Below are 25,168 nucleotides of genomic sequence, written 5' to 3' on the forward strand. Positions count from 1 at the left end.
ATTTGCCTCCTCCCCCCCGACCTTCTTGCCTCTTCTTTCTCCCTGCATCCCACATGCCAATTTGCTTTCCCCCTCTTATGCCCCTCTTTCTTCTTTGACCTCCTGGGGATCTCTCTCCCTTGCCTAGGACATCCTCTCTGCATATACAGAACCCCACATTCCTCCCCACATGTGCAGAGTCTCTTTCTGTTCCACCAGTGGGGCTGGTGGAATAAGATGGGAGGAGTGCTTAAAGGTGTCAGATGCCCCCTAAGACTGCCTCCCGTCTCTGTTCTCTCTACAGGCACCTCCTCCCACTCCCAGAGGAATTTCTTCATGGCGGTTTCAGAGCCCAGCCAAGGGCTTCCCCAGTTAATTGCTGTGGGGTATGTGGACGATCAGCTCTTTATTCAGTATGACAGCGACACCAGAAGAGCGATGCCTCGAGTTCCCTGGATAGAGAAAGTGGTGGAGTTTGATCCCGGGTATTGGGACAGGCAGATGCAGATCGCACAGGGCATGGAGCAGGTGTTCAGAGACAATCTGAAAATCGCAATGAATCGCTACAACCAGAGTGGAGGTGAGTGGAGGCGGGGGAGGGGCCCAGGGATTCCTCCCCATATAGGGGAGATTCATGTGATTGCCATTGTAATATTGCAAGAGAGACCTAAAAGCATATAATGTTAGTTAAAGATGGCAGCCATCCATATGCTTAGCAGTCCTATCCCAGGAGATAAGAACATAAGAACAGCCCTGCTGGATCAGGCCCAAGGCCCATTGTCAGCTGAACCACTTACCTGAACTTGAGCCTGGACAAAATTTCCAGATCATTTAAAGACACAGCAACACTTAGAGCTTTACAAGGTGAGTGGCCTTCCTGTTGGGCTGGGCCAAGAGGCCTCTCCCTGCCCTGAGCACCAACAACCTCCTTCCAGCTCTTTCAGTCCATGCATTAAATAGGACTCTGCACAGGAGCTGCTGGACATGGACAGAGTGAGAGGACCTGGTGTGCACTCCTCTGGCAACAGATCCTCCCCTCCTTCCAAAATGTTCCCTTCCTCCACCCCTCTTATGCTCTGCTAGAGCAGGTGTGCTGCAGATGTTGGGCTACAGTTCCCAATATCCCTGCCTGTTGGCCCCGGTGGTTGAGAATGATGGAAGTTGTAGTTCTACAGCAGCTGGCAGGGCAAAGTTAGACACACACACCAAATACAAGGTGTGGAAACAGGAAGGAGAGGAGTTGGGGAGAGGCACCCCCCTTATCTCTAAGAGGACAATGAAGATCAAGGACCTTTGGGGGCATTGGGGGTGTGTATAGGGGATGGGATTAGAGCTGGCTCCTAAGATGGAGGAGCAGAGTAGCCATGTCTTTGTTTTCCACATGTAATGGCTTTAAATTCTGCAGCAGGAATTGGAAGCATTTCCATTTCCCATTCTGTTGAAGGAGTTGGGAGGCTGTGTGGCCCAAGGCAGACATACCGGCCTTAAAGGGTGATGTAGCTGTGATTATGCAGCCACCCTTTTAGGGACAAACTTTGAAATTGGAGTCCCAAAGCAGCTGGCTGGGCAGACCAGCTGGCCCTTTTCATAGCCATGACATTACTTTCACCCCCTTGCCCAAATTTTTATTTTAAAAATAATTCTTAAAAGCTCCAAATGCATTGACTTTGGGGCCAAGCAGAGGGAGATGCTTAATCAACAGCCCAGAATTGGAAACTAAATGGGGAAAGTAGAACAGAAATCCCCACAGCTTGCTTGAAGCAGGAGGAGTGGGGCAAACCCCCCAGTCTTCCAGATGCTGATGTATTCCAACCTGAGCTCAAATTACAAGAGGTGGGGGACCCCATGGGGAATCCAGACTAGGAAGAAAGAGGTCACCTTATATTCTTAATGCCACCTGCTGGAAATGCAGCAATCCACCACCTTTTTCATACTCCTCACCTTATGGTGCAGCAGGGAAATGACTTGATTAGCAAGCCAGAGGTTGCCAGTTCAAATCAATCCCCTCTGGTACTTATACTGGGTAGCAGCGATATAGGATGATGCTGAAAGGTGTCATCTCATACTGTGTGGGAGATGGCAATGGCAAATCCCTCCTGTATTCTACCGAAGACAACCACAGTCTCTGTGGTTGCTAGGAGTTGACAATGACTGAATCGATGGCACACTTCTTTCTGGGGGGAAACCAGCTCTTGTTTCATTAATTGCAACATATTGCCAGCAGATGGCACTAAGAATAGAGTGTGACCTCTTTCTTCCTTTTTTGCATTCCCCATTAGGCCAGTCATTCTATGCAAAAAAAGTGGCGGTGAGGGTGGGGGCAGTCAACCTCAAACAAATTGAAATAAAAGTGAGTTGTACTCTGGAAGGTATTCCAAGAAACTTATTGGATGTCTACCAAAATCTGAGTAGGGCATTATTTAGGTGAAGGCTTCTTTGAGACACCTTCACTGGTTTTTAGTTAGTTTTTAATGCAACATGAACTTAGAAAATACATATATTTGGTCCTCTGTTGATCTAATTCATCTAAACCTTACTCAGATTAAAGGTTTAAAAAGTTATTGATTGTACGGTTAAGCTAAGAAGCTATTTCAAATAGCTTACACTAGGAAAATGCAGAAATAGCCAGTATATGTTTAAATGAATAAGGAAATGGTGCTTTACATCCCAAAGTAAGGCTTGGGAGAGGACTCTTCCCTGCAAGATGTAGTAGCATCGTACCTGACCCAGTGCTTGGTTTCACCACAGGACATGGCTGAACACGTTCTGCCTGAAGTGTCCAGTATATGTTTACATGAACAAGAAACTGGTGCTGCTGTGCACACTCCAGAGTGAGCCCTGGGCTACCCCAAACCACACATCCACACAACTCAGACTTTTCTCTAGTTGGGGATCATTTTCATGAAAAGAGCAACTCGGGTGATATATTGGATGAGAAGCTACTATACTCATTCCCCGCCCCCCTCAGTTTGATTTTGCTGATAGTACAGACTTCCTTGTGCTTTCGTCTTCAGTTTGATCATGCAAAAATACTATGTACCAAGCTAAATTTCACACTTTTGCATTTTGATGGGAAAGGAAATGATAGTATGGGATGCACTCTGGCTTTGTTGATGTGTCCACCTTCATTCACAACTTTTCACAACTTATTCTGCTGAAATGAGCTGCTAAACGCACAAGTACATCAGTGCCACATGCTTCACAATGACAGTGTTAGCATCAGTATGAATACAATTCAGTACAACTCTTCTATAAGCCTCCCCATGTCTGGCTACCAGTGCACTTGTATCCAGTGTGGGATTGGATGACTTTTTCATCTTCATTGAAGCCACCAGAAACAATTATATTCCAGGCACTTAAGAACAAGACTATGGAAAGGAAGCCAGCAAGATCAGCCTTGTTGTCTGGGAGAGCCAAGAAACGTGGCCAGTGGTTTGGCAGTGAATCAGTTCTTCTGTCCAACAGATCTCTGAATTGGCTTAAGGTCTCTTGATCCTCCTTGTCTTGTCCCTCCTTTCATAGATACTGACCTGTATTGGTCACACGTACTGTTAATCCTGTTGAAATGGTCTCCACTCTGAAACATTAGATTTCAAGAAGTGGTCAGTGAAGTCACTGAAAGTGGTACAGCCATGAGGTTCCCCTATTGCAACCACACACGCCTGGCCATCCATCATGTGCTTCCAGTGGCTCATTCAGCAGAATGAATTGTGAAAAGTTGTGGATTAAGTTGGACACACCCGCAAAGCCACAGTATCTTCCTGTGCATGCCATCTGTGGGGAATTGTCTGACTAGCAGGTTTCTATTTCATTCAATCACAGGCTGGGCATAGCCTGTGATTGCATGGAATCTTCCACATTGCTGGGCACAGCAAGAAAAAGGATAGGGAAGCATTTGGGTCAGGTCCAGGTCTTGTTAAAAAAACTATTTAAAGGGGATCTTCAACAAGGAAACAAGCAAGTCCGTAGAGAAATTCGTCTTCAGGATCTACCATGTTGCTAATGAAGACATCTGGGATAAGGCAGCAGCAGGGGTTTAGTTTGGCCAGTGTCCGTCTCCTGAACATTGCCTCCTCGCAGGTTCCATGTCTAAAGAGCTCCTTGTCAGCCAGTGGTGTGGAGGCCAGCAACTGGGACCATCCCAAACCTCATGAGCTGGGCAAAATGCCATGGGAAACTTGTTCCAAAGCTGATGTTGCTACCTCAGATACCTGATGCTTGTATTAAAGCCATCACAAGTGGATGGTCCACTGGAAAAAGATTAAACAGCTGTAGTTGTAGGAGAGGGGAAGTGCAGTGCCCCCACAGCATTCTAGACACTCCCCCTGAATTCAGCACAGTCAGGTTTGAGGGGGAAATGAGTACAGCAGCTTCTTGTCCAAAATTGCTCTTCTCATGAAAGTGTTCCCTGACTAGGAAAGGCTTCTGGCCCTGTGGGTGTGTGGTTTGGGGTAGCCCAGAGCTCCCTTGGTGGGGTGTGCAGCACCAGTTTCGTGTTCATTTAAGCAGATACTAGACATCTGGCTTGGGCAATGCCCTGATCAGAAACAAAGCAGACACTGGGTCAGACATTCTGCTAGTGTGTCTGGTAGGGCAGAGTCTTCTGGTCCTGGGAGTGTGCAGTTTGAAGTGGCCAAAGGCTGATTTTGGGGTACACAGCATCATTTCCTTATTCATTTAAGCCTATACTGGCTATGTTTGCGTATTTCTAGTGTAAGCTACTTTGGTCGCTAAGAGTCGACACTGACTTGGCCGCACTTAATCGAACAAGCCAGCTATTTGAGTTGGCTGCTCAGCTTAATGGTACAATCAATAACTTTTTTTTTACCTTTTTAACCTGCATATGCTTTAGGCTAGGCAAGTAAGTTTCAAGTGAAATAGACCAACAGAGGACCAAATATACGCATTTTTCTACGTTCATGTCACTCAAATTAAATGAAACAAAAACCAGCAATGGTGGTCCAAAAAAGCCCCTACTCCCCCCCCCCCGCCAAAAGTCCCACTCAGATTTTGGTAGAATTTTGTTAACATTCCTTGAGATATCTTCCTGAGTCCAAAAAACCAAATTTCATTTTAATTGCAATTTGTTTGACATTTAACCCTAAAATGACAAGCCTACATGTTTTCTGTTGTAACTTGAGCTGATGTTGGAATATATCAGCCTATATTGAAAAGAGCCTATTGTTGGAGCAGGGAGGAGTGTCGGGAGAAGAGGGGAAGCAGGCTCGGCAGAACCTCCCCCCCACACACACACACCCCTAAATCGTACAGATATTTGAACCCTCATCTTCAGCCCTCAGCAAGTCACATTGCATAACAGGACTTGGCTTTTCTGCCCTCACCCCCCATCATGCACCACTCCTCTCTTCTCCATGCTTCTACTTGGTGTAGAGTAGGGGTGTGAAATTCGGGATTTTGGGTGATTCGGCTCGGACCCGAACCGAATCACCCCTGTTCTGTTTTGTGCCCGAATCTGGGTCACCCGAATCACCCTTGATTCGGTTCAGATTCGGATTTAATCCGAATCGATTCGGGGGGATAAAAAGGGGCCCAGGGGCAAAATTTTGGGGTGGGGTGGTAGTGCCCAATGGGTAGAGTCTACCACCCCAGTTTCAGGGGGATTGGGCAAAATCCTGATTTTTGGTGAATTTTTAAAGTTTTAGTGACTTTGGGGCAGTTCGGGGGCATAGCATGGGATCTGGGCAAAAGTAGTGGAGTGGGGTGGGGTGGTAGTGCCTAATGGGTGCAGGCTACCACCCCAATTTCAGGGGGATTGGGCAAAGGGCTGATTTTTGGTAAATTTCTGAAAATTTCATGTCTTTGGGGCATATTGGGGCAGAAAGTGGGGCCTGGGGCAGAATAGTGGGGTGGGGTGGTAGTGCCTAATGGGTGGAGGCTACCACCCCAATTTCAGGGGGTTTGGACAAAGGGCTGATTTTTTGAGAATTTTTGGTGACTTTGGGGCAGTTTGGGGGCAGAAAGTGGATCTGCCCCAAAAGAGTGGGGTGGGGTGGTAGTGCCTAATGGGTGGAGGCTACCACCCCAATTTCAGGGGGATTGGGCAGAGGGCTGATTTTTTGAGAATTTTTGAAGTTTGGGTGTCTTTGGGGCAGATTGGGGGCAGAAAGTGGATCTGCCCCAAAGGAGTGGGGTGGGCTGGTAGATAGTGCCTAATGGGTGGAGGCTACCACCCATCCCCAATTTAAGAGTGATTGGGCAGAGGGGTGAATTATGGTGAATTTATTTGTATGAGGTTTGTCTTCATAAGGTGAAGTGTGCTAAATTGATTACTTCCTCATATTCATAGTAAAGGAAAGTGTGAAAAAGTGAAAGCGGGGTCATGAGAGTTGTTTAATTGAAAAATAGCTCATTTGCTATGATAGAATGAGAATTCACACCTCTTTCTTTGCCTTGTCCCCTTTGCTAAGCAGGGTCTGCCCTGGTTTGCATTTGAATGGGAGACTACATGAGGGTACTGTAAGACATTCCTTGTAGGGGATGGGGCTGTTCTGGGAAGAGCATCTGCATGCAGAAGGCTGCAAGTTCTCTCCCTGGCATTCCAGATAGGGCTAGGAGAGACGACTGCCTGCAACCTTGGAGAAGCTGCTGCCCGTCTGAGTAGAGAAGACTGAACTAGATGGTCGGAAGGTCTGACTACCTGGTACTTGACTAAGGCAGCTTCCCACAGTGGTCCCCCAGTGCGACACCCTGCAGAGGATGCCCATAATTCATATGGGGAGACCAGGCACTTTTCAGATGCTCTGAGAGGAATGGATAGATAAAGGGAGGAATGCTAGTCTTGTGGTAGCAAGCATGAATTGTCCCCTTTGCTAAGCAGGGTCTGTGCTTGTTTGCATTTGAATGGGAGACTACATGTGAGCACTGTAAGACATTCCCCTTTGGGGGTGGGGCCGCTCTGGAAAGAACATCTGCATGCTTGCATAGAGAAGATTCCAAGTTCCCTCCCTGGCATCTCCAAGAGAGGGCTGAGAGAGACTCCTGCCTTTACCTTGGAGAAGCTGCTGCCAGTCTGGGTAGACAATACTGAGCTAGATGGAGCAATGGTCTGACTCAGGATATGGCAGTTTCCTATGTTCCTCTTAAAATGGTTGCTTTCTTATATTTCATGGAGGGAGAGCAAGTTGTCCCAGCCACTGTTCCCTCTAAGGCATGTGCACGCTCACATGTTTTTGGATGTCCGCTCAGCTGATTTTAGATCCCACTCAGGTTGAATCAGGAAGGCCCCATTCTGAGTGCACGTGCACACACACGGCCTTGATACTGCCGCCCAGAACAAAACTCATTCCACACAGAGATGAAACAAATTAGAGGGACCCCTGGTCCCAGCACAGGGTCCCTCCAGTGGTCATTACTTGCTGGAGTCTCCTTTGAGGCTTTTGTTTTAATGATGAGCCATTTTGGGTTGGGCAGACATTTCCTCATACCTTTTGCAGTGTATAAACTGCTTTGATAACTTGCCTTATTAAGAACATAAACATTTTAAATAATGGTGATATATCCCCCCCCCCAAAAAAAAACCCTTTAGTATTTTTTTAGCTCCCCCCCCCCAATGCTTTATTCCATCTATTTCCAAGCTCCCTTCTTACTTGGGGATGGGCTCCCTCATAGGTGCCAGGTGCATTTGTGGGGTTCTGAAGAAACCATCGTCCCTCCTGGTGAGTTTTGGCCCTTCAGTCAGACAGGGAGCTCCTCCTCCTCCTCCTCCTCCTTGTGCCATTTCTTGCAGCACCAGCTGCTGATCAGGACTTGTCTTCCCATCTTTTTCCTGATCACTTTAAAATGGGCATGAAAAGAGAGGGGAAAGCAAGCCCTGGCCAGCAGACGGGGCTACCAAAAAGAGGTGCGAGGAAGGTCAGTGTTCCTGGTCTGTCTGGAGCGCCAAATCTCACCGGGAGGGATGGCAGGTTCTTTTAGAATGTGAAGCAGGAGTGACTTTCAGCTCTCGGAGTATCCAATGTATGAAGCAACTTCGAATAAGCATCATGACATTATGCTCCTTCTCTCTTTAGTTCAGGCCTGATCAACTTCGACCCTCCTGCAGATGTTGGCCTACAACTCCCATAATTCCTGGCTATTGGCTACTGTGGCTGGGGATTATGGGAGTTGTAGTCCAAAAACAGTGAGTGGGGGGGCTAAGTTGAGCAGGCCTGCTCTAGTTGAAGTGAAGCAGCAGCAACCTGGGCAGCTTAGCAGCTGCAAACTCTCTGCCCTGGCTCTCTACTTTGCACAGCACAGGCAGATCTGCAAAGGGACTTTGGAGCCAGATCCCTCCGAGTAGGGGGTGGGGTGGGGTGGGGTGTTCCATGTGATCCCATTAGAGGGTTCTTTATTATGTTATGTTAATGTGGCCAGCCATTCCTGGTTTATCCAGGAAAAGCTCACTAAACTACAGGATTTTAACAACCCAGAAAGAAACTGGGATAAACTTGAATTCAAAAGGGAAAACCCAAATCATGTGTGAAGTGCTCCCAAGGAACTTGAACTGACTTCAGCAGAAATCTGGCCACTGTGTGAACGAACACACACACACACACACACACACACACACACACACACACTCTCACTCACTCCCAGGGCACTTTCCAGATTAGACCCTACAACAGGGTCACAATGTATCTGCTAAGTGTGCTTCTGTACTTCCTGTGTTGTGACACCGCAGTGCCTACACTGCCAGAAGGTGCCGTTAACATTTCCAATGCCTTGTTTTGGATTTAAATGCTGTGATATAGTGCTAGAACGTTGGGTGTGCAGCACAAAAAAAGCTGTATTTTCCGGTTGTGGAGTTTTTGCAAGACTGCTCCCCCTGCTGGTAACTTTGCACAACAGCCTTTATTTACATTTTGAATGAATCAGATCTGCCCAAACTGAAGTATTTTACCACTGTTGAGTGGGTAACCTGGAAAGCACCCAGGGTAGATTTGTGCTAAAAGTACATTGTGGAAAAATTGCCAGGTGGCTGGAGCTTGCAAGAGAGTCCATCATTATATAAGGCAGGATCTTGAAAAGATAGCAGATTATATGGAAAAGCCTTTCCTCTCAGGAGCCAAAGAGGTTTACAAAGTAGGGATATGCCTGAAGTACAGTTTGGGCACCTTTAGGGGAAACTCAAAAGGGACCTTTTAAGAAAAAGGAGAGCAAGTGCTTACCTGCTCTCTGCCTGCTTTCCGCTGCCCCTTCCAGTTTCCTGCTGGAGGGGTGGCATCCCAAAAAGCTCTGTGTGGCATCGGCATGCAAATGGCGTCCTTTTGGGCTTGCCCCTGCCACTAGATAAGCTGCAGTGTGTTACTTTTTACACCAGAACATGCTCAGGGAAAGGTGGATTTTGGAGTGTGTATGGGTATTTTTAGAAGGAATTCTGAACAAGAAACATACCACCTTTTCCATGGAAACAGTCCTTCCAGGCTTCCACTCTCCCCTCTTCCTCCCTCGCCTCCATTCCAGCAAAGGCTGGGGGGTGGGGAAAAGAAACACAGAAAAGAAACTCTTCAGAAGGCGGGGGGGGGGGGAGAGAAAAGTGCCTGAGGTGGCAGGAACCAGCTCACCAGGCAGCAAATCTTCTTCAGAGTTCTCTGCTGGCTGCTGTATTTGTTCTCGCCACCGCCCTTTCCTCCATCTCCTTGTAGCCAGCTGCTGAGCCTGCTGGCTTGAATTGAGTGTGGTTCCTGCTGCCTCGACTTGCACTCCTCATCCTCCCTCCCCTCTCACCAGTGGCAATGCTGACGCATCATCACCACAATGGCAGAAGTGGCTGGGCTGTCTGCTCACTTGGCAGCCTTCTCACCAGTGTTTTCTCTAACATTTTTCATCTGGGTGTGGAATGAGTTTTGTTCTGGGCGACAGTATCAAGACAGTGTGTGCGCATGTGCATTCAGAGTGGGACCTTCCCGATTCAACCTGAGCAGGATCTAATATTAACTGAGCGGACATTAGAAAATGTGTGAGCGCATGCACGTGTCTTAGAGGAAACACTGCTTCTTACATGCCCGGACAGGCCTCACCATAACCGTGCATCCCAAGCCAGGCTGGATTGGGCAGGACAGGCAGCACTGCAGCCAGCCCTCCTTGTGAGTCACATCGCTGGGCTCGACTTCCTGACATGGAGCAGGTGGGCCACTCGGCATGGGTGGGTCCCAGGCCTGCAGAGGACCAGACTTCCGCCCGGAAGTCTGGTCCAAAGGGTACCTCTGCCCGCCATGGTCAAGGCAACCTTTTGCCCCTTGTCCCAGTTGCTTCAGTACCTTGGGCCACCCTGTGGAGCCAAGACATGGGGTTTTGTTCTTGAATAGTCTTGAATAATATGGCTCTTCCCAATTTCTTGGTGGAATCCCATCCAAGGCCAGCTGAAGGAGTTCTTCCAACAGGCTTTTTCTAGAATGTCCCCAGGGTTTTCCAGGTCCTATATAAACACCTTCAGGAGACTGGGTAGAAGCTAGTGATCCAGTATTGTATATGCTGATATTTGTAAAGGCTAAACCTCTTTTTGTATAAGGCGTTTACAAAGTTATGTAGAAATCTCACTGCATTTCTGTCCTCAAATAAATTTGACTAATATATTGCTATGAATTGTTCAGATATCAATGTTGAAACATTTTCTGGGGAGAGAAACCTTAACAGGAGATCGTTTAACTGATGCCATTTTCCCCAAGCTTAAAAGTCTTATAGAAAACCATGTCTTAAACCAGTATAGAAATTGAATGAATGAATGAATGAATAATAATTAAGCGCTTCCTGAATTTTTCCCAAGAGAGAGACTTGAGTTCAGCATAATGATGATCAAATAAAAAATACCTCAGTGGTGAATGGATTTCTGTTTCCAGGCGAGAGTAGAGTGTTTCTTAATCCTTCTCTTCATTTTGCCCTCAGCATTTTGCCCCCACAGCTCAGTTTAGTTATAGAACCTGATATTTTATTAGAGAAGTGTCAGTGGTAATAAGATATTCACATACTGAATTAACTGGTTTTGTCAAGGATAATAATAGCAGCATCTAAATTATTAATTATTTGGGGTGGGGTTTTTATCCCACCTTTTCACTCAGAGACCATCCAAGGCAGCTTAGCAGTCAAAATAAAAATCAACAAAAAGCCAATACAATCAAACTGCAGGAAAATCCCTAACAGATCTTGCTGCTGATGCTCCAGCTGCTGCTTCATGGCGGGGGGCGGAGGGGGAGAAATAGCCCCTTCCCTGGAGTGAGCTACCCAGCAAATGGGATAGATGTCCCAGCTGTTCTCTTCTAGTGGGGTGGGGGGAGACCTCCATAGGTGGACAGCTGGAGAGTCCAGAGTGGCTCCTGGCATCAGGTGGGGATGGAAAAAAGCCTTGGGAAGACCAAGTTGTAAGCTACTCCCCATCCACAAAGACTTGGGTGACATTCTTGGTTCATTTGATGCTTAGTAGTAATAATCTCCGTCAGGGGCGTAACGAGGCTGGAGTGGGCCCAGACAAAATTTTAAAATGGGCCCCTCGCTGATACACACACACTCACTTCACATGTGACTTGCCTCTGGGGGGCCCCTCGAGGCGTGGGGGCCCCCAGGCAGCTGCCTCCCCTTGCCTAATGGTAGTTACGCCCCTGATCTCCGTCCTCTTTTCATACTCCCCCCCGCCCCCCCGATCAGTGGCAAACGGTTCAGTGCTGATGGCAAAGAACCAGGCAAGCCTCAGGGCACCCTTAGAGAATGTCCAGGTTTCCTTATTTATTATTATTCATTACACTTCTACTCCATCCCATCCAATGGCTCTGGGCAGTTTACAAACCCCAGCAAAATATAATCATTCAAAAATCAAACTTAAAAGCATAAAAACTAAGCAGGTAAAACCATTTAAAAACCCTGGAAGGCCAGAATGTTGCCTGCAGCCATGCTGGTCTCTTCTTAGAGCGGGAGAGCCCCACGGCTGGCTGAGAGAGAAGCAGGAGGGCCGGTCGGTCCTTCTTATCTCCTCTGCCAGCGTCCCCTCGGCCATCAAGAGAGATTGCTGCCTAGGAGGATGAAATGCAGGCAGAGACTCTGTGCACACTGACCTGGGAGGAAGCGCCAAGGACCGCAGTGGGACTTGCCAGGCAGAACAAATGCATCAGCTTGAGCTTTGTGAATGGAGAGCTCCAGGCTGCCTCTTGCTCCGGGCAGAGGAGTCCAAGCGCAGCCACAGACAGGAGGACACTCGGACAGAGAGACTCATGATTTCCCTCCTGCATGATGGGCCTGTGGACTGTCCCAGGGCAAAGGCTCTCTCGCTCTGGCCTTAGAAAACGCCCCCCAGATGCAGAAATGGTGGGGGGAGAGTGGGTCTGCTCCCACTGGCCAAGCCCCCACTGAGTTCATGAGCTGGAGGTGCAACTCTTCATGTATACCATGGCAGCAGGTGAATGGGGGTGTTTCTAAATGCCCAAGACTTGGGGTGGATGGGTTGCTTTCCAGTGTCAGGATGCGGGGCCAGTGGGTATAGTCTCTCCCCCCTTCCCCACCCCCAGTATTCAGGTCACATGAAAAGGACTTAAAGGGAGCGAGGGCTTCCGTGAAGAGGCAACATCACAACCCCGGGTCAGGCATGTGTGTCCCTCTCTCACCCTCACACACACCTCCCATTAGTGAATGATGCTTCTGCCATTGAAACCAGTGTGGCAGGTGGGTGGGGAAGATACTGGGTGCAGCCAAGGGAGAGGCATCTGGGACCCAAAACAGGATCCCGCTCCCCCTCCGCGAGGCTCCCGGCTCCTCTGGGGCAAGAGAGGCTGACCGGCTGGACCCCGTCTAAGCCAGGCAGGCTGGGTGGGAGGGATGCCTGGCCCCGACGGCAAATGCTTCCACAGCCGACACCATTGAGGATGGGAAGGAAGCAGGTGGGAACTGGAAAGGGAGAACCAAACTGCCCCAGGCCCCTGTCGAGATGGCCCTGTTGCTCTGACTGGGCTCCAAGTCTGCCCAGAAGGACTGGCTACGTGGCAACAGAGTCCATTATTATGACCCGCCTTGCCCCCACCACACACACAGACACCTCCTCCTCCTCCTCTGCCCTGACAACAGGGTTTGCTGATGGTCCAAGACCCCCCAGCAAAGCCACAGGCTGGGCCAGGTCATACTAGGAGGGAGAGAGACTCCACACCAGCTCTTGCCCCTCTCAGGTGTCTGCCTTGGGCCATCCAAACACAGGCGCAGCTGGGCCTTTGCCCTCACCACCCCCAGTTGTAGGGTGGGGATGCTTGTGAGGCAAGAATGGGGGGAGGAGACCGAGGGCAGCCTGAGAAGTGCCCACAGCCCATAGCAATGCAGCCCACAATCCACCAGGGGGCACCACAATCCGCCTCCTGCCCACTCCCACTGTGGAGGTTGGGCAGGTCTGACAAAAGGATTCAGACTTCCTGGGTTGTGCCTGGGAAGAAGGACCCCTTTGGGATATGTTGCTTGGCCCCTCGGAGAGCAGAGTCCTGGGACACAAAGCCTTGGAAGGCATCATGGGAAAAGGTCTCCTGAAAACTGGCTCCTGGGCTTCATATCATATATTTTCACCATGAATAGAATTCAGCCCCAGCCACTCTCTTATCTCTAGGCCATTCTAGACCTAGATCTGGGTGCTCCGGATATGTTAATATCTTTGCATCCTCCACTCACTGAGCAGAGTCCTGGTTGCTGGTCCTTGAGCCCAAGTTCAGATCCCTGCTCTGGTCACAGTTGATTTATTTAGTACATTTATATCCCGCCCCATACAAAAAGGGGCCTGGGTGGTGAAGTTGCCTCAGTTCCTCATCAATAGTATGGCAACAACTCTGGCCTCCCTTGCAAGGCTGTTGTGTCAGTAAACAAGGTCATGGCTGCAGAGCACTTGGCCCACCCAGCATCCTCTGCAGCTTATTAGCTCCCCTGTTGTCCCTGGGGAATCTGATTATCTCTCTCCATCAGTGGTTCCCAACCTGGGGGGCTCCAGATGTTTCAGAACCAGAACTCGCTTCATCCTCCGCTACAATTTATTGCAGCTTTTCCGTATGGGTGGTGTGGTGGTATTTTCACTGTTTGTGGCTGAAATGCTGTGCTTTGTTGAAACTGACTGTGCTTGTTTGAAGGCCCCACCGCACAGTCCTTTACTGCCCCCTCATCAAGCCTACCCCCTCCTTTCCCCCTTTCTCTCACTGCCTCTCATAAAGCCTGCCCCCCCCCCTTTCCCAAGCCAGGCCTCCTGCCCCATCCTTTCCCTCTTTCTTCTGATCAAAGTGTAATCTTCCTATCAAAAATTAAGAGGAAAAACTTCTCTAATTTTCCTTCCTTACAAGTGCTCCATGTTAAGTGTGATGATTTTCCAGAGGTGGAAAAGAAGAACAATGCATTTTATTGTTATGTATTTTGTACAGATTGTATTCTATTTATTTCATTAGAATAAATTTCAGTTCAATTTATTTTATATTAATTTAAATTAATCTTGGCCTGCCAGAACTTCAAAAGCTAAATTTTGATTAAATTCATTTTAATTAATTTCACTTTAATTTGATTGATATTGTTACTTTAATAATCAGCACCCTAAAAATTGACCTCAGCCCCCATGAGCCAAGTCATGGTCGGTTTCGGCCCACCAGGTCATTCGTGATGTGCACCCCTGGGCTAGAGCTTAGCTTTTTTTGAGGGGGGAAAATGAAAGTTGAAATCCAGGTGAATCTGGGAGGTCTAAGCAATCTGGGTGAGATGCTTGAAATCCAGGTGAAACCCCGAATTTGGGGGGGGGGGGGCTGGCATACTCCCAGGGAGCTCCCACGCCTTGCCAAGCCTGCAAGAAGCTCTAGGGGAGAAGAGGGGGTGGTGATGCTGGCAACCTTGGCTCCCCCCTCTCCTTCATGCCGCTTTCAAAGCATGCAAGGGGTGGTTTTGAAAAGGGGCTGGTGTTACGGATTTGGAGTGACTGGCACCTTTGGGGGGGTTCCCAGCTGTTGACACAGGTCAGTTTTGAGACTGTCAGTGTAATCTTTTAAGCTGAGTAACTGTGGCTGCAATTTCCTCAAACGTCACTAGATGGCAGCAATGCGCTACTTGACTGGCTGGCTCTTGCCTAACTACTTGGATGCCAGCTAATTTAGAAGTATTGATCCCTGAGATTTCTCTCTTCAGGGGAAGAGCTGCCCTTGTTCTCTGTCTCCAGCAGTGGAAATCCCACGGGGGGGGGGGGATCAGCTCTTTACTGGGAGTCCTATCCTATAAAATTAGCTCTCAGCCTAGATGGGCCAGCGTGTTCACTCTAGGAAGCAGCTCTAGAGGCTCCAGGTGGGGGAAAATGTTGGCTAGAATGGCCCTCACCTAAATTTTGGGGGTTTTAATATCTGGTTTATTTTAAAATTCAAAACCTGATTTTGGGGCTTTTTAATCACTGTAATTGTTTAATTGTTGTTTTAAAATGTTTTTAAATTGTTAATTGTTATGTTGGTTTTTTTAGTTTTTTTAGCTCTTTACTGTTTTAGTGGTTTGTTTTAATTGTAAACCACCCTGAGCCATTTTGGAAGGGCGGTCAATCAATCAATCAATCAAATAAATAAATCACAGTGCTGGTGGGGGATGGGGCTAATGGCCCCCTCCCCAGTCCTTAAAAGTAACCCCCCACACACACTTTCGAACGGGCCACCACTGGTTCCGTACACACCACTATCGTGCAGCACCAGTTCCTTGTTCATTTAAGCAGATACTCAACATTTCTGGCTGGGGTGGAGGGAATGTCCTGTGCAGAAACCAAGCCTGGAGCCAGACACTATGCTTCTATCGCTTGTAGGGGAGAGTCCTGGTCATGCGGGCAGGGAGGTGTGATTTGAAGTGGCCCAAGACTTATTTCTGGGTGTGCAGCACCATTTTTTCATTCATTTAAGCATGGAGTGAATATTTCTGCACATTCCTAGTGTAAGCAATTGGAATGAGCATCTTAGCTTAGCAGTACAATCAATAGCTTTAAAAAAAACAAACACCTTTAATCTAAGTAATTTTATGGTAGGCAAGTTTTAAATGAATTAGACCAACAGAGAACCAAATACTTTGAACTTTTTGAAATTCATGTCAGTCTATGTAAAATTAAATAAAAACCAGCAATGGTGACCCAAAAAAGGCTTGCCCTGCCCCCTGTCATGGCCCACTCTCATTTTGGTAAATGTTTTATGTTTCTTGGGATACCTTCATGAGTACAGGAAACCAAATTTCATTTTTCTTTTAATTGGTTTGACATTTAACCCTAAAATGACTGGACTACTTCCCCCCCCACCCACCGTGTAACATGAGCTGATGATGGAATATACGAATATCTGAAAGGACCTGTTGTTGGAGCAGGGCCACTCTGTTGCCAGATTTGGCTTATTTTAAGCCAAATGTTGGATTACCTCCCATTTGACCTACGAGTATACCCCTCAGGTTCTGGCACAGGGGAGGCAGTCAGGCACCAGACCCCCCTCCCCACCCACACACACACTTTTCAGTCCTGGAGATATTTGAACCCTCACTGGGCTCCTCCTCAACACCCATCAGGTCACATTTTATAACATAGCTGGACTTTTCTGCCCTCCCGTGTGAAAAATGCACCTCTTCTCTACACGCCCACTGGGGGCAGAGTGCCAGAAGCAAGGGATGCGCACGGAGATTCTTCGGCGCTGGCGGTACTTTAAGGGCGGGGGAGGGTGTACTCACCATCACTCCGTCACATTTTCCCCGCCGGTGCTCTGTAATCTTTAAGCCCCTCAGGGTAATCTTTAAGCCCCGTCATGCGTGTGTGTGCGCACGCAACAGGTGCATGCGCACTCGCTACTTCTGGCCAATGGAGGAAATGGGGCAGCAGGGACGAACGCGGCCGCCCCGAGGGGCTTAAAGATTAGAGCACCAGCGGGGGAAATGCGGTGGAAATGTACAGCCTCCCCCACCCTTAAAGTACTACCCCTGCCAGCACCGAAATGCCGAATACCCGCCCAGCGCCGAAACGTTTCGGAGGCCTTTACAATGGCCTCCGAAACATTCCGGGCACATGCCTACCAGAAGCTTCTGCTTAGCTGAGCTTGCAAGCAGAGACCCCGAGGACCCCTCCCACACCCCACACCCTGCCAGCAGGACTGCCCACAGGAGCATCTGAGGGGAAAGCGGGGTTAGATTCACCAGCACCCCGATTTGTGGGGGAGGAGGGCTGCATTTGAAAGATCCCTTTTCTTTGCATGTCGGTGTCACTCTGGCCTTTCCTTCCGAGAGAGAAAAGTGGGGGATGTGCAGCATGTTGAATGTCCACCTGCCTGTTCAGGAAGCCCCCAGAAGCCCCCCATGCACGCCCCCCCCCCCCCTTCTGGTAGCCTGAACAATGAATGCAAAGGCCAAGAGATGCCTGAGGAGCGTTGGGGCACTTATTAGTCACTTTAAAGTTTGAGATCTTTTTATTTTCATATTAGCACATGAGGACATCTAGGTTACACAACAGATCCCAAAATAATAATCAGTTCAGTTCACATTGACTCCTGCAAAGGATGCCCATAATTCATAAGAGGGACCAGGCCCTTTCCAAGCGCTCTGCCTTTTCTGGGTCTCCCATCCTCCTCACAGGCCTGGGAGGCTGAGCCTTTTCAGTCCTTTCCCACCTGCAACTTCTGCCATGCTGATAGAGAAGGGCCCCGAACACTCTCCCACTTGCTGGCTACGGAGAACTTGACAAGAAATTCAAAGATTTCCAGGCAGAATGCAATTAATTTCAGAAATAACCATTGTACAAAATGGGGATTTGTTTATTTTTATTTTGGCTGTTTTATTACATGTATAAATTAGACCAGCTTTAGGATATCCACCCCCCCAGCATCTCCCACCTGCACTGTTGTACAATCTGTACTCTTCATGCCAAGAAAAATACCAAAAATACATTTTATAGTGATTATTTTAAAATAGGTAAATGGGGATGAAGCAGGATCTTCCAGCACCTTTCTCCGGTCAGGGAGATTTCTGCCACCTTTTTCCTTCCACACACCCTTGGAATATGTACCACAGGAATAATTTAAACTTTAAAAACAGCCGGTATCTACTCCCTTCAAAGTGGTTGCTTTCTTCTGTTTCGCAGAGGGAGAGCAAGTTGTATCCCCAGAGAGTCCCTCCAGTGGTTGTTCCTTGCTGGTGTCTCCTTTGAAGCTTTTGTTTTAATAGTGAGCCTTTTGGGGTCAGGCCACCATTTTCCTCTAGCTTTTGCAGTGTAAACGGCTTTGATAACTTTCCTCATTGAGAAACAGTACATACATATTTTAGATAATTATAATATATCTTTGCCAAAAAAAAACCCAAAACCCTTTAGCATTTTTCCCCTGCCTGGAATCTTTGAGCTTTATTCCAGATATTTTCAAGCTCCCTTCTTAGTTAAGGCTGGGCTCCCTCCCAGGCTCCAGACACATCTGTGGGGTTCTGAAGAAACCATCGTCCCTCCTTGTGTGTTCTGGCCCGTCAGTCAGTCGGGGAGCACCTCCTCCTTGTGCCATTTCTGCAACACAACGCCAACTGCTGATCAGAACTTGTTTTCCCACCTTTTTTTCATGATCACTTTAAAATGGACATGAAAAGAGATGGGAAAGGAAGCACTGGACAGCAGTCGGGGCTACCAAAGGGAAGTGCAAGGAAGGTCAGTGCTCTCTGCCTGTCTGGAATGCCAAAACTCACCAGGGTGCTTTCCAGGTTACACGCTACAGCTTCTCTGCTAAGGGTGCTTCCGTACTGCCTGTGACTTGAAACCGCTTGCCTGTGCTGACAGCAAGGTGCTGTTCACATATCTGATGCGTTTTGGGGGGTTTTATCTTTGCATTTCAGTGTCACAACATCGCATATGTGTGGCCAAAAAAAGAGCTGTATTTCCCCTTTAGGGTTTATGTACATTTTGAGTATGATCCTGTCAAGCTGAAGCACTTCCAAGCACTGTAGAGCTTGCAGTCTGGAAAGCACCCAGGAGGGACAAAAGGTTCCTTCAGAAGGCCAGGCAGGTGTCTGAAGCCTGCAAGAGAGTCCATCCTTAAGAAAGGCAGGAGTTTGAAAAGATGCCAGATAAACCAGCATGTTGAAAAGCCCTTCCTCTCAGAAGCCAACGAGTTTTCCAAAGCAGCAAATCTCCCCCACCACCACCACTCAAAGCTTCTTAGTTGGAAGTCCTGAAACCTTCGCAGGTTCTGTTTTTATGCATGATATTCTTAATTTGACCATACCATCAAGCACCCACCATTGAAAATTAGATCTCAAAAGAGCAAATGTGATTCAAAGCTGTGTCTTCGTTTCAGCAGGAAAGTTCCCATTAGAAATCAAGGAAGGAAAATACCACCACACAACCCCCGCGTAAAAGCTGCAATAAATTGTAGCGGAGGATGATGCGAGTTCTGGTTCTGCAACATCTGGATGCCCCCCCCCCCCCGTTGGGAACCACTGATGGAGAGAGTTCCTCAGATTCCCCGGGGACAACAGGGGAGCCACCCAATAGGTGGCCATCAAAGACTCCTCCCTCTCTCTGGAATGCAGCCCAGACTACAGGGGCGGCCCTTTCATGAGGCAAGAGGAGGCCGTCACTTCGGGCAGCGGATGACAGGGCCCCAGCAGGGCAGTACCAGCTCTTTGCCCAGTTGGCTCCCCAGCTAACTGGAAAAACTGATGACTAGCTGCCTCCAAAGAGGCACCTTTTTAACGTGCTGATTCTCCTTATTGAGCAGGAGGAGCGTAACTGGCCCTCTCCACCCCCAGCACAGTCCCTCCAATGACTGTTGCTGGTGTCTGTCTTGTGTTTCTTTTTACTACTACTACTACTACTACAGATATTTATATACTGCTCTTCAACCCAAGTTCTCAAAGTGGTTTACGTGGAAAAATAAATAGTACACAATCTATAATAATATAGATTGTGAGCCCTTAGAGGACAGGGAGCCAGCTTATTTATTTATTTATTTATTTATTTATTGTTTCTCTATGTAAACTGCTTTGGAAACTTTTGTTGAAAAGCAATATATAAATTGCTGTTGGGGACTGATTTGACCCTTGCAAGCCCTGCAGGCAGCATCTCTCCTCACACTCTTTGCAAAGCTTGCAAGCAGCGCTAGGAGAAAGGAGGCTGTGCTGGGACCCTTCCCTCCTCCCTGTTCCCAGGGCCACTTTCAGAGCTTGCAAGGGTTGGTTATGAAGAGGGGCTGGCCCCACCAAGGCCGTGGGGCAAGGCAGCATTTTGCCCCTTGCCTCAGGCACTGCCACACCTTGGGCCGCCCTGCAAAACAGAGACAAGGAGGAGGTTTGGTTTCGTTAACAGTATTGACTAATGCAGCTCTTCTTCCCAGTGGCTTGCTGGGATCGCATGCAAGGCAAGTGAAAGGAAGTTTTCCAACAGGCTTTCCCTACAGTGTTCCCAGGACTTTCCTAGTCATAAATATATAATTTTGTTGTTGAGAGATTGATATTGGGACATTTTCTATGGAGAGAAACCTGAACAGAAGATCCTTTAACTGCTGCCGTTTGCCCCAAGCTTAAGAGACTTACAAAAAACCATGTCTTGAGAGCCTCCAGGTTTTTTCTCAAGAGAGAAACTCAAGTTCAGCATAATGCTAATCAAATGTAGCTGATATAAAATACTGTACTTCAGTGTTGAATGCATTTCTCTTTCCAGGCAATAGTGTTCTTTAATCCTCCTTTTAGTTTCGTCCTCAGCATTTTGCCACACAGCTCAGTTTAATTATATAGCCTGATGTTTTACTAGAAAGGAGTCAGTGTTAATAAGATACTCACATATTGAAGTAACTGGTTTAGTCAAGGATAATATAACATGATCAGCATCTAAGCTTTTTTTTCCTTTATTTGGAGTGGCTTTTTTATCCGACCTTCTCACTCTGAGACCATCCAAGGCAGCTCAGTAGTCAAAATAAACATTAATCAAAAGCCAATGTAATCAAACCGCAGGAAAACCCCTAACAGATCTTGCTGCTGCTGCTGCTGCTCCAGCTGCTCTTCCATAGGGGAAAACTAGCCCCCCTCCCTGGAGTGTGGTACCCAGCAAACAGGAGAGCAGCCCCCACTATTCTCATTGCTGGGGGTGGAAGACCTCCACCGGTGGGCAGCTGGAGAGTCCCGAGTGGCTCCTGGCATCAGGGGGGACGGACAAAAGCCTTGGGAAGACGGAATTGCAAGATACTCACTCCCCAGGATTTGGGTGTAACTCTTGGTTCATTTGATGATTATTAATAATAAACTGTTCTCATGTCCCCCCAACCCACTCCCACTAGTAAAAAGGTTCAGTGTTGATGGCAAAGAACCAGGCAAGCCTCAGAGCACCCTTAGATGTAGTCCGGGCTTATGCAGCTCTGCTGGTCCCCTCTTAGAGCTGGAGAGTCCCACGGCTGGCTGAGAGAGAAGCAGGAGAGCCTGTCGGTCCCTCTCATCTCTTCTTTCAAAGTCCGCTCAGAAGAAATATCACTGGCTACGTGAAAGAAATTCAGGCTAAGATCCTATGCATGCTTGCCTGGGAGTAAGCCCCTTGAATACAGTGGGACTTCCTTCCAAGAAAAACATGCATAAGCGTGAGCTGCGTGAATGTAGAACTACAGTCTGCCTTTTTCTAAGATGCTGGCAAAGGATTAGACGCAGAAACCCAAGCTCACCCAACATGCAGGAGGACCCTCAGACATACCCTGTGACTAGTTCTCATGCATGTGACAGTCCTGGCCCAAAGAAACACCCCCCAGATTCGGTAAACAGAATGGGGAGAGAGTAGGGCTGCCCCCACCGGCCAAGGCCCCCTCAGGTGCACATTGGACCTTCCTAAGCAAGTGGGGGCAGCAGTCCGTGCTACAAGGTGGCAGCTTGGTGACTGGGGGTGTCCATGAGTGCCAGAGGCTTGTCTGCCAGTGAGTGAGTGGCCAGAGGATGCACTGAACCCAGCGGCGGGGAGAGCGGGGTTTGTCCCACAGGCACATCACGGTCAGAAGGTGGGACCAGGAGGTGCAGCCTCTTCCCCACCCCACATATGCAGTTTTAACAGGAAGAGGAATGAGTTGCAACCAGGGCTCACCTGAACACACAGCATCACAGCCAAGGGCCATGCAGACTTAGAACAGGTGGGTTCGTCCCCCTCTCACACTCACACACACACCTCCCATTAATGTGATTAATGCTGCTGCGGTGGAAACAGGCGTGGCAGGTGGGCAGGCTGGGTGCAGCACAGGGAGAGGCATCCAGCACCCCAGCAGGATCCGGTCCCCTTTCCCCCTCCCCAAGGTGCCTCTGGTCATCCAGCCAGCTCCAGGGAGTCCAGCCGAGGAAGGCGCCTCAGGCCAGCCTTGCAGATGCTTTAAGGAGTAGCCCAGACAGGAGCCACCGCTCAGCCCCAGAGTCACACAACGCCTTTTCCACAAAGCCAACTCAGCGCAGCAAACTGCTAGATGAGGAACATGTGGGGAATGTCCTGCTTGCCAGATTCTGCCTTGGGCCATTTGCTCACAGCTGGGCCTTCACTCTCACTGCCCCCAGTGCTTGCAAGGATGGGAATGCTTGTGAGGCAAGAATGGGGGGAGGAGACCAAGGGCAGCCTGAGGCTCTTGGGGGGAGAAAGGGAGAGAGAAGCAGAAGTGGCAGCTGCCTCTCGCAGTGCAGCCCACAGTCCACCAGGGGGCAGCACAATCCGCCTCCTGCTCACTCCCACTGTGGAGGGTGGGCAGGTCTGACAAAAAGAACCAGACTTTCTGGGGTTGTCCACTGGAAGGAGCCCCCTGAGAGGAGTTGCTGGGCCTTGCTGAGAGCAAAGCCTTGGAAAGGCATCCAGGGGAAGGTCTTTTGAACACTAGCACCTGGGCTTTATATGGGTGTTTATTTTCAGCATAAATAGAATTCAGCACCAACAACTTTATCTCTAAGCAACTGTATGTATGTGTGTGTTCTATATCTGTTAAGATCTTTGCACCCTCCACTCACTGAGCACAGGCAACTGGAGATACCTGGTTGGTGGAGTTCAAATGCCTGCTCTGATCGCAGTTGCTTCGGTTCCTCACCTGTAGGATGGCAACCACTGTGGCCTCCCTTGCAGGGCTGTTGTGACAGTAATTAAGGCAGAGGCTGCACCGCATCCTGTGCAACCTATTTACCTTGGCATTCGCCCCTGGGGCTGCCTCTGAGGAATTATCTACACATTGTCAACCAGAATGTCCCAGTCCTCACTAGAGTCTTTGCACGACTCTCTTAGGAGAAAAGGCTCAAGGATGGGGGCGGAGGGGAAGAGGTGTCCCAAAGCAGCCCAAGGGAGGCTTTGTGTTTACTGAAACTCCCTCCCTCCCACAGACACCCCCTCCAAAGGGCAGGAGAGTCCACCAAGGGTTGCTCTGCCTCCCTCTGCTCCGAGCATTAGTTAGCTTTAGCTCTGCTGATAAAATCATGGATTAAAGAAAGAGGAAAACTGAGATTCCTGGTCACAAGCTTTATTTAAAACGAAATATTCTTCACGTCTTGTTTTATTTACTTGACCTGCCCAAACCCTGAATCCCCCAGAGGGGCTGGGCCAGTAGAGTCAGTGGGGGACAAGAGGAGGTGGGGAGAGTCAAAGGGGAAAGGGGGGGCTCTCTTTGGAGGGGGGGCTCCAGACGCCAGTCAGCTGCACTGAGCTCTGGGCATCTCTCCCTCCCTCGTCCTCATTTCCTTTTTCTAGAGCCCCCAAAGTGACACGCCACCATTCATTCCGACCTAGGAACAGGCGCTGCTCCTCCTCCCCGCAGTTCTCAGGCAGGAGCGTCTCTCAAGGCTGCCGAGTCGACACTGACTCACAACTACTGGCGATGGAGAACCTGCTTCTCCGTCAGGAACCCTGGATGGGCAGGAGGGCAGGGAGGGGGCGCTTGAGGAGTGGCCCCCTGATAAAGTCTGACATCACCACCTGCCTGGAATAGGGGGGAAGTGGGCGGGGGGGGCGCTCTCCCCACTGCAAGCCCCCTTCTTCTTCTTCTTCTTTCCCCACCTTTGATAGTTTTTTGGGGGAGGGGGCTGCAGAGGCTGAGACTTCCCTGGCGGGGGGGGGAGGGAAAGCGCTGCCTCCACCGCCCTTTGGACGAAGCAGGAGGGGGAGAGTCACGGTTCCTCCCTTCTCGTCTCCTGTCGGGTCCCCAGCTGCTCCCCTCCTCCCCCCCCCACGCCTTTTCTGGGCCCTGGACTGGGGGCGGCCTGGAGCCTCGCTGGCCTCGGGCACAACCAGCCCCGCCGGACATGCCTGGGCGGGCCACACCCAGCGTCGCAGCCCAACCCAACGCCCCCTTCAGCCGGGACGAGGCCCCCGAGGAGGAGCGCCCCCCCCCCCCGCCCTTCAGCCTGGCCGCCTCACCCGGACTCACCCCGCCCCCCCCTTCTGCGTCTCTTACTTTCAGGGCTTCACACCTGGCAGTGGATGTACGGCTGCGAGGTGGGCGAAGACGGGCCCAGAGGAGGGTATCTGCAGTATGGCTACGACGGGAGGGACTTCCTCAGCTTGGACAAGGAGACCCTCACCTGGACGGCAGCCGACCTGGGAGCCCAAGTGACCAAGAGGAAGTGGGAGGCTGAGCCAGCCATTGCCCAGGGGCAGAAGGCGTACCTGGAGGAGATCTGCATTGAGTGGCTGCGGAAGTACCTGGACTACGGGAAGGAGACGCTGCTGAGGAGAGGTGAGGGGGGGCACCTCCCCCTCCCCGTGGTGCTGCTCTCCCCCCACCACCACCTGCGCTCTTTTCCTCCTAGACTGACTGGGGGGGGGGCAGAGCAGGCGGTACCAGCTACGGCCAGAGCTGAGGGGAAATCCCATTCTGGAAATCACACAAAATCAAACCGTTTCCTGGAAGGAGAAAACTAGCCCTGCAGGGAGGGACACACAGCCGGCCCTAGACGGCCCTCTCATTCTCTCCTTCAGGGAAATGTTTTTGATTTATTTATTTTTTTAAACCACACAGTGGAAAGCATACTCCGTCCCTTCCCCTGCCCCCCCCCCGCTTGTAGCCTCAAGTAGTACAGTCCACTCTAGTCACTCAGAAACCAAGCCAGCAGAGTCACGTGATCAGTCTGTTTTGCAGGTGGGGACTGAGGGGGCCATGTGCAGCTCTCGTTGGCATTCAGCCTTCAGGCTGAACAGGGTTTCCACCCTCTTAGGTGGGACACTTAGGCTTCCGGTTTAAGGCTGCTCCCTGAGCAAAGAGGCCTTTTTAAAAGTGGTATTGAACGGGGAGAA

At 49.5% G+C, this 25,168-nt stretch overlaps 1 protein-coding gene across 2 annotated transcripts in view; it reads left to right on the forward strand.

Annotated features, from left to right (window-relative positions):
- The window catches only part of LOC128343240 (H-2 class I histocompatibility antigen, Q9 alpha chain-like), a 61,071-nt gene that overhangs the window by 19,332 nt on the left and 16,571 nt on the right, over nt 1–25,168 (forward strand). For both annotated transcript variants that reach the window (XM_053291971.1, XM_053291970.1), the window contains exons 2-3: nt 284–559; nt 24,336–24,611. In XM_053291971.1, coding sequence (XP_053147946.1) covers nt 284–559; nt 24,336–24,611 — 552 coding nt within the window. The remainder of the gene's footprint in view (nt 1–283; nt 560–24,335; nt 24,612–25,168) is intronic.

Source organism: Hemicordylus capensis, chromosome 2, assembly GCF_027244095.1.
Source record: "Hemicordylus capensis ecotype Gifberg chromosome 2, rHemCap1.1.pri, whole genome shotgun sequence".
NCBI lineage: Eukaryota > Metazoa > Chordata > Lepidosauria > Squamata > Cordylidae > Hemicordylus > Hemicordylus capensis.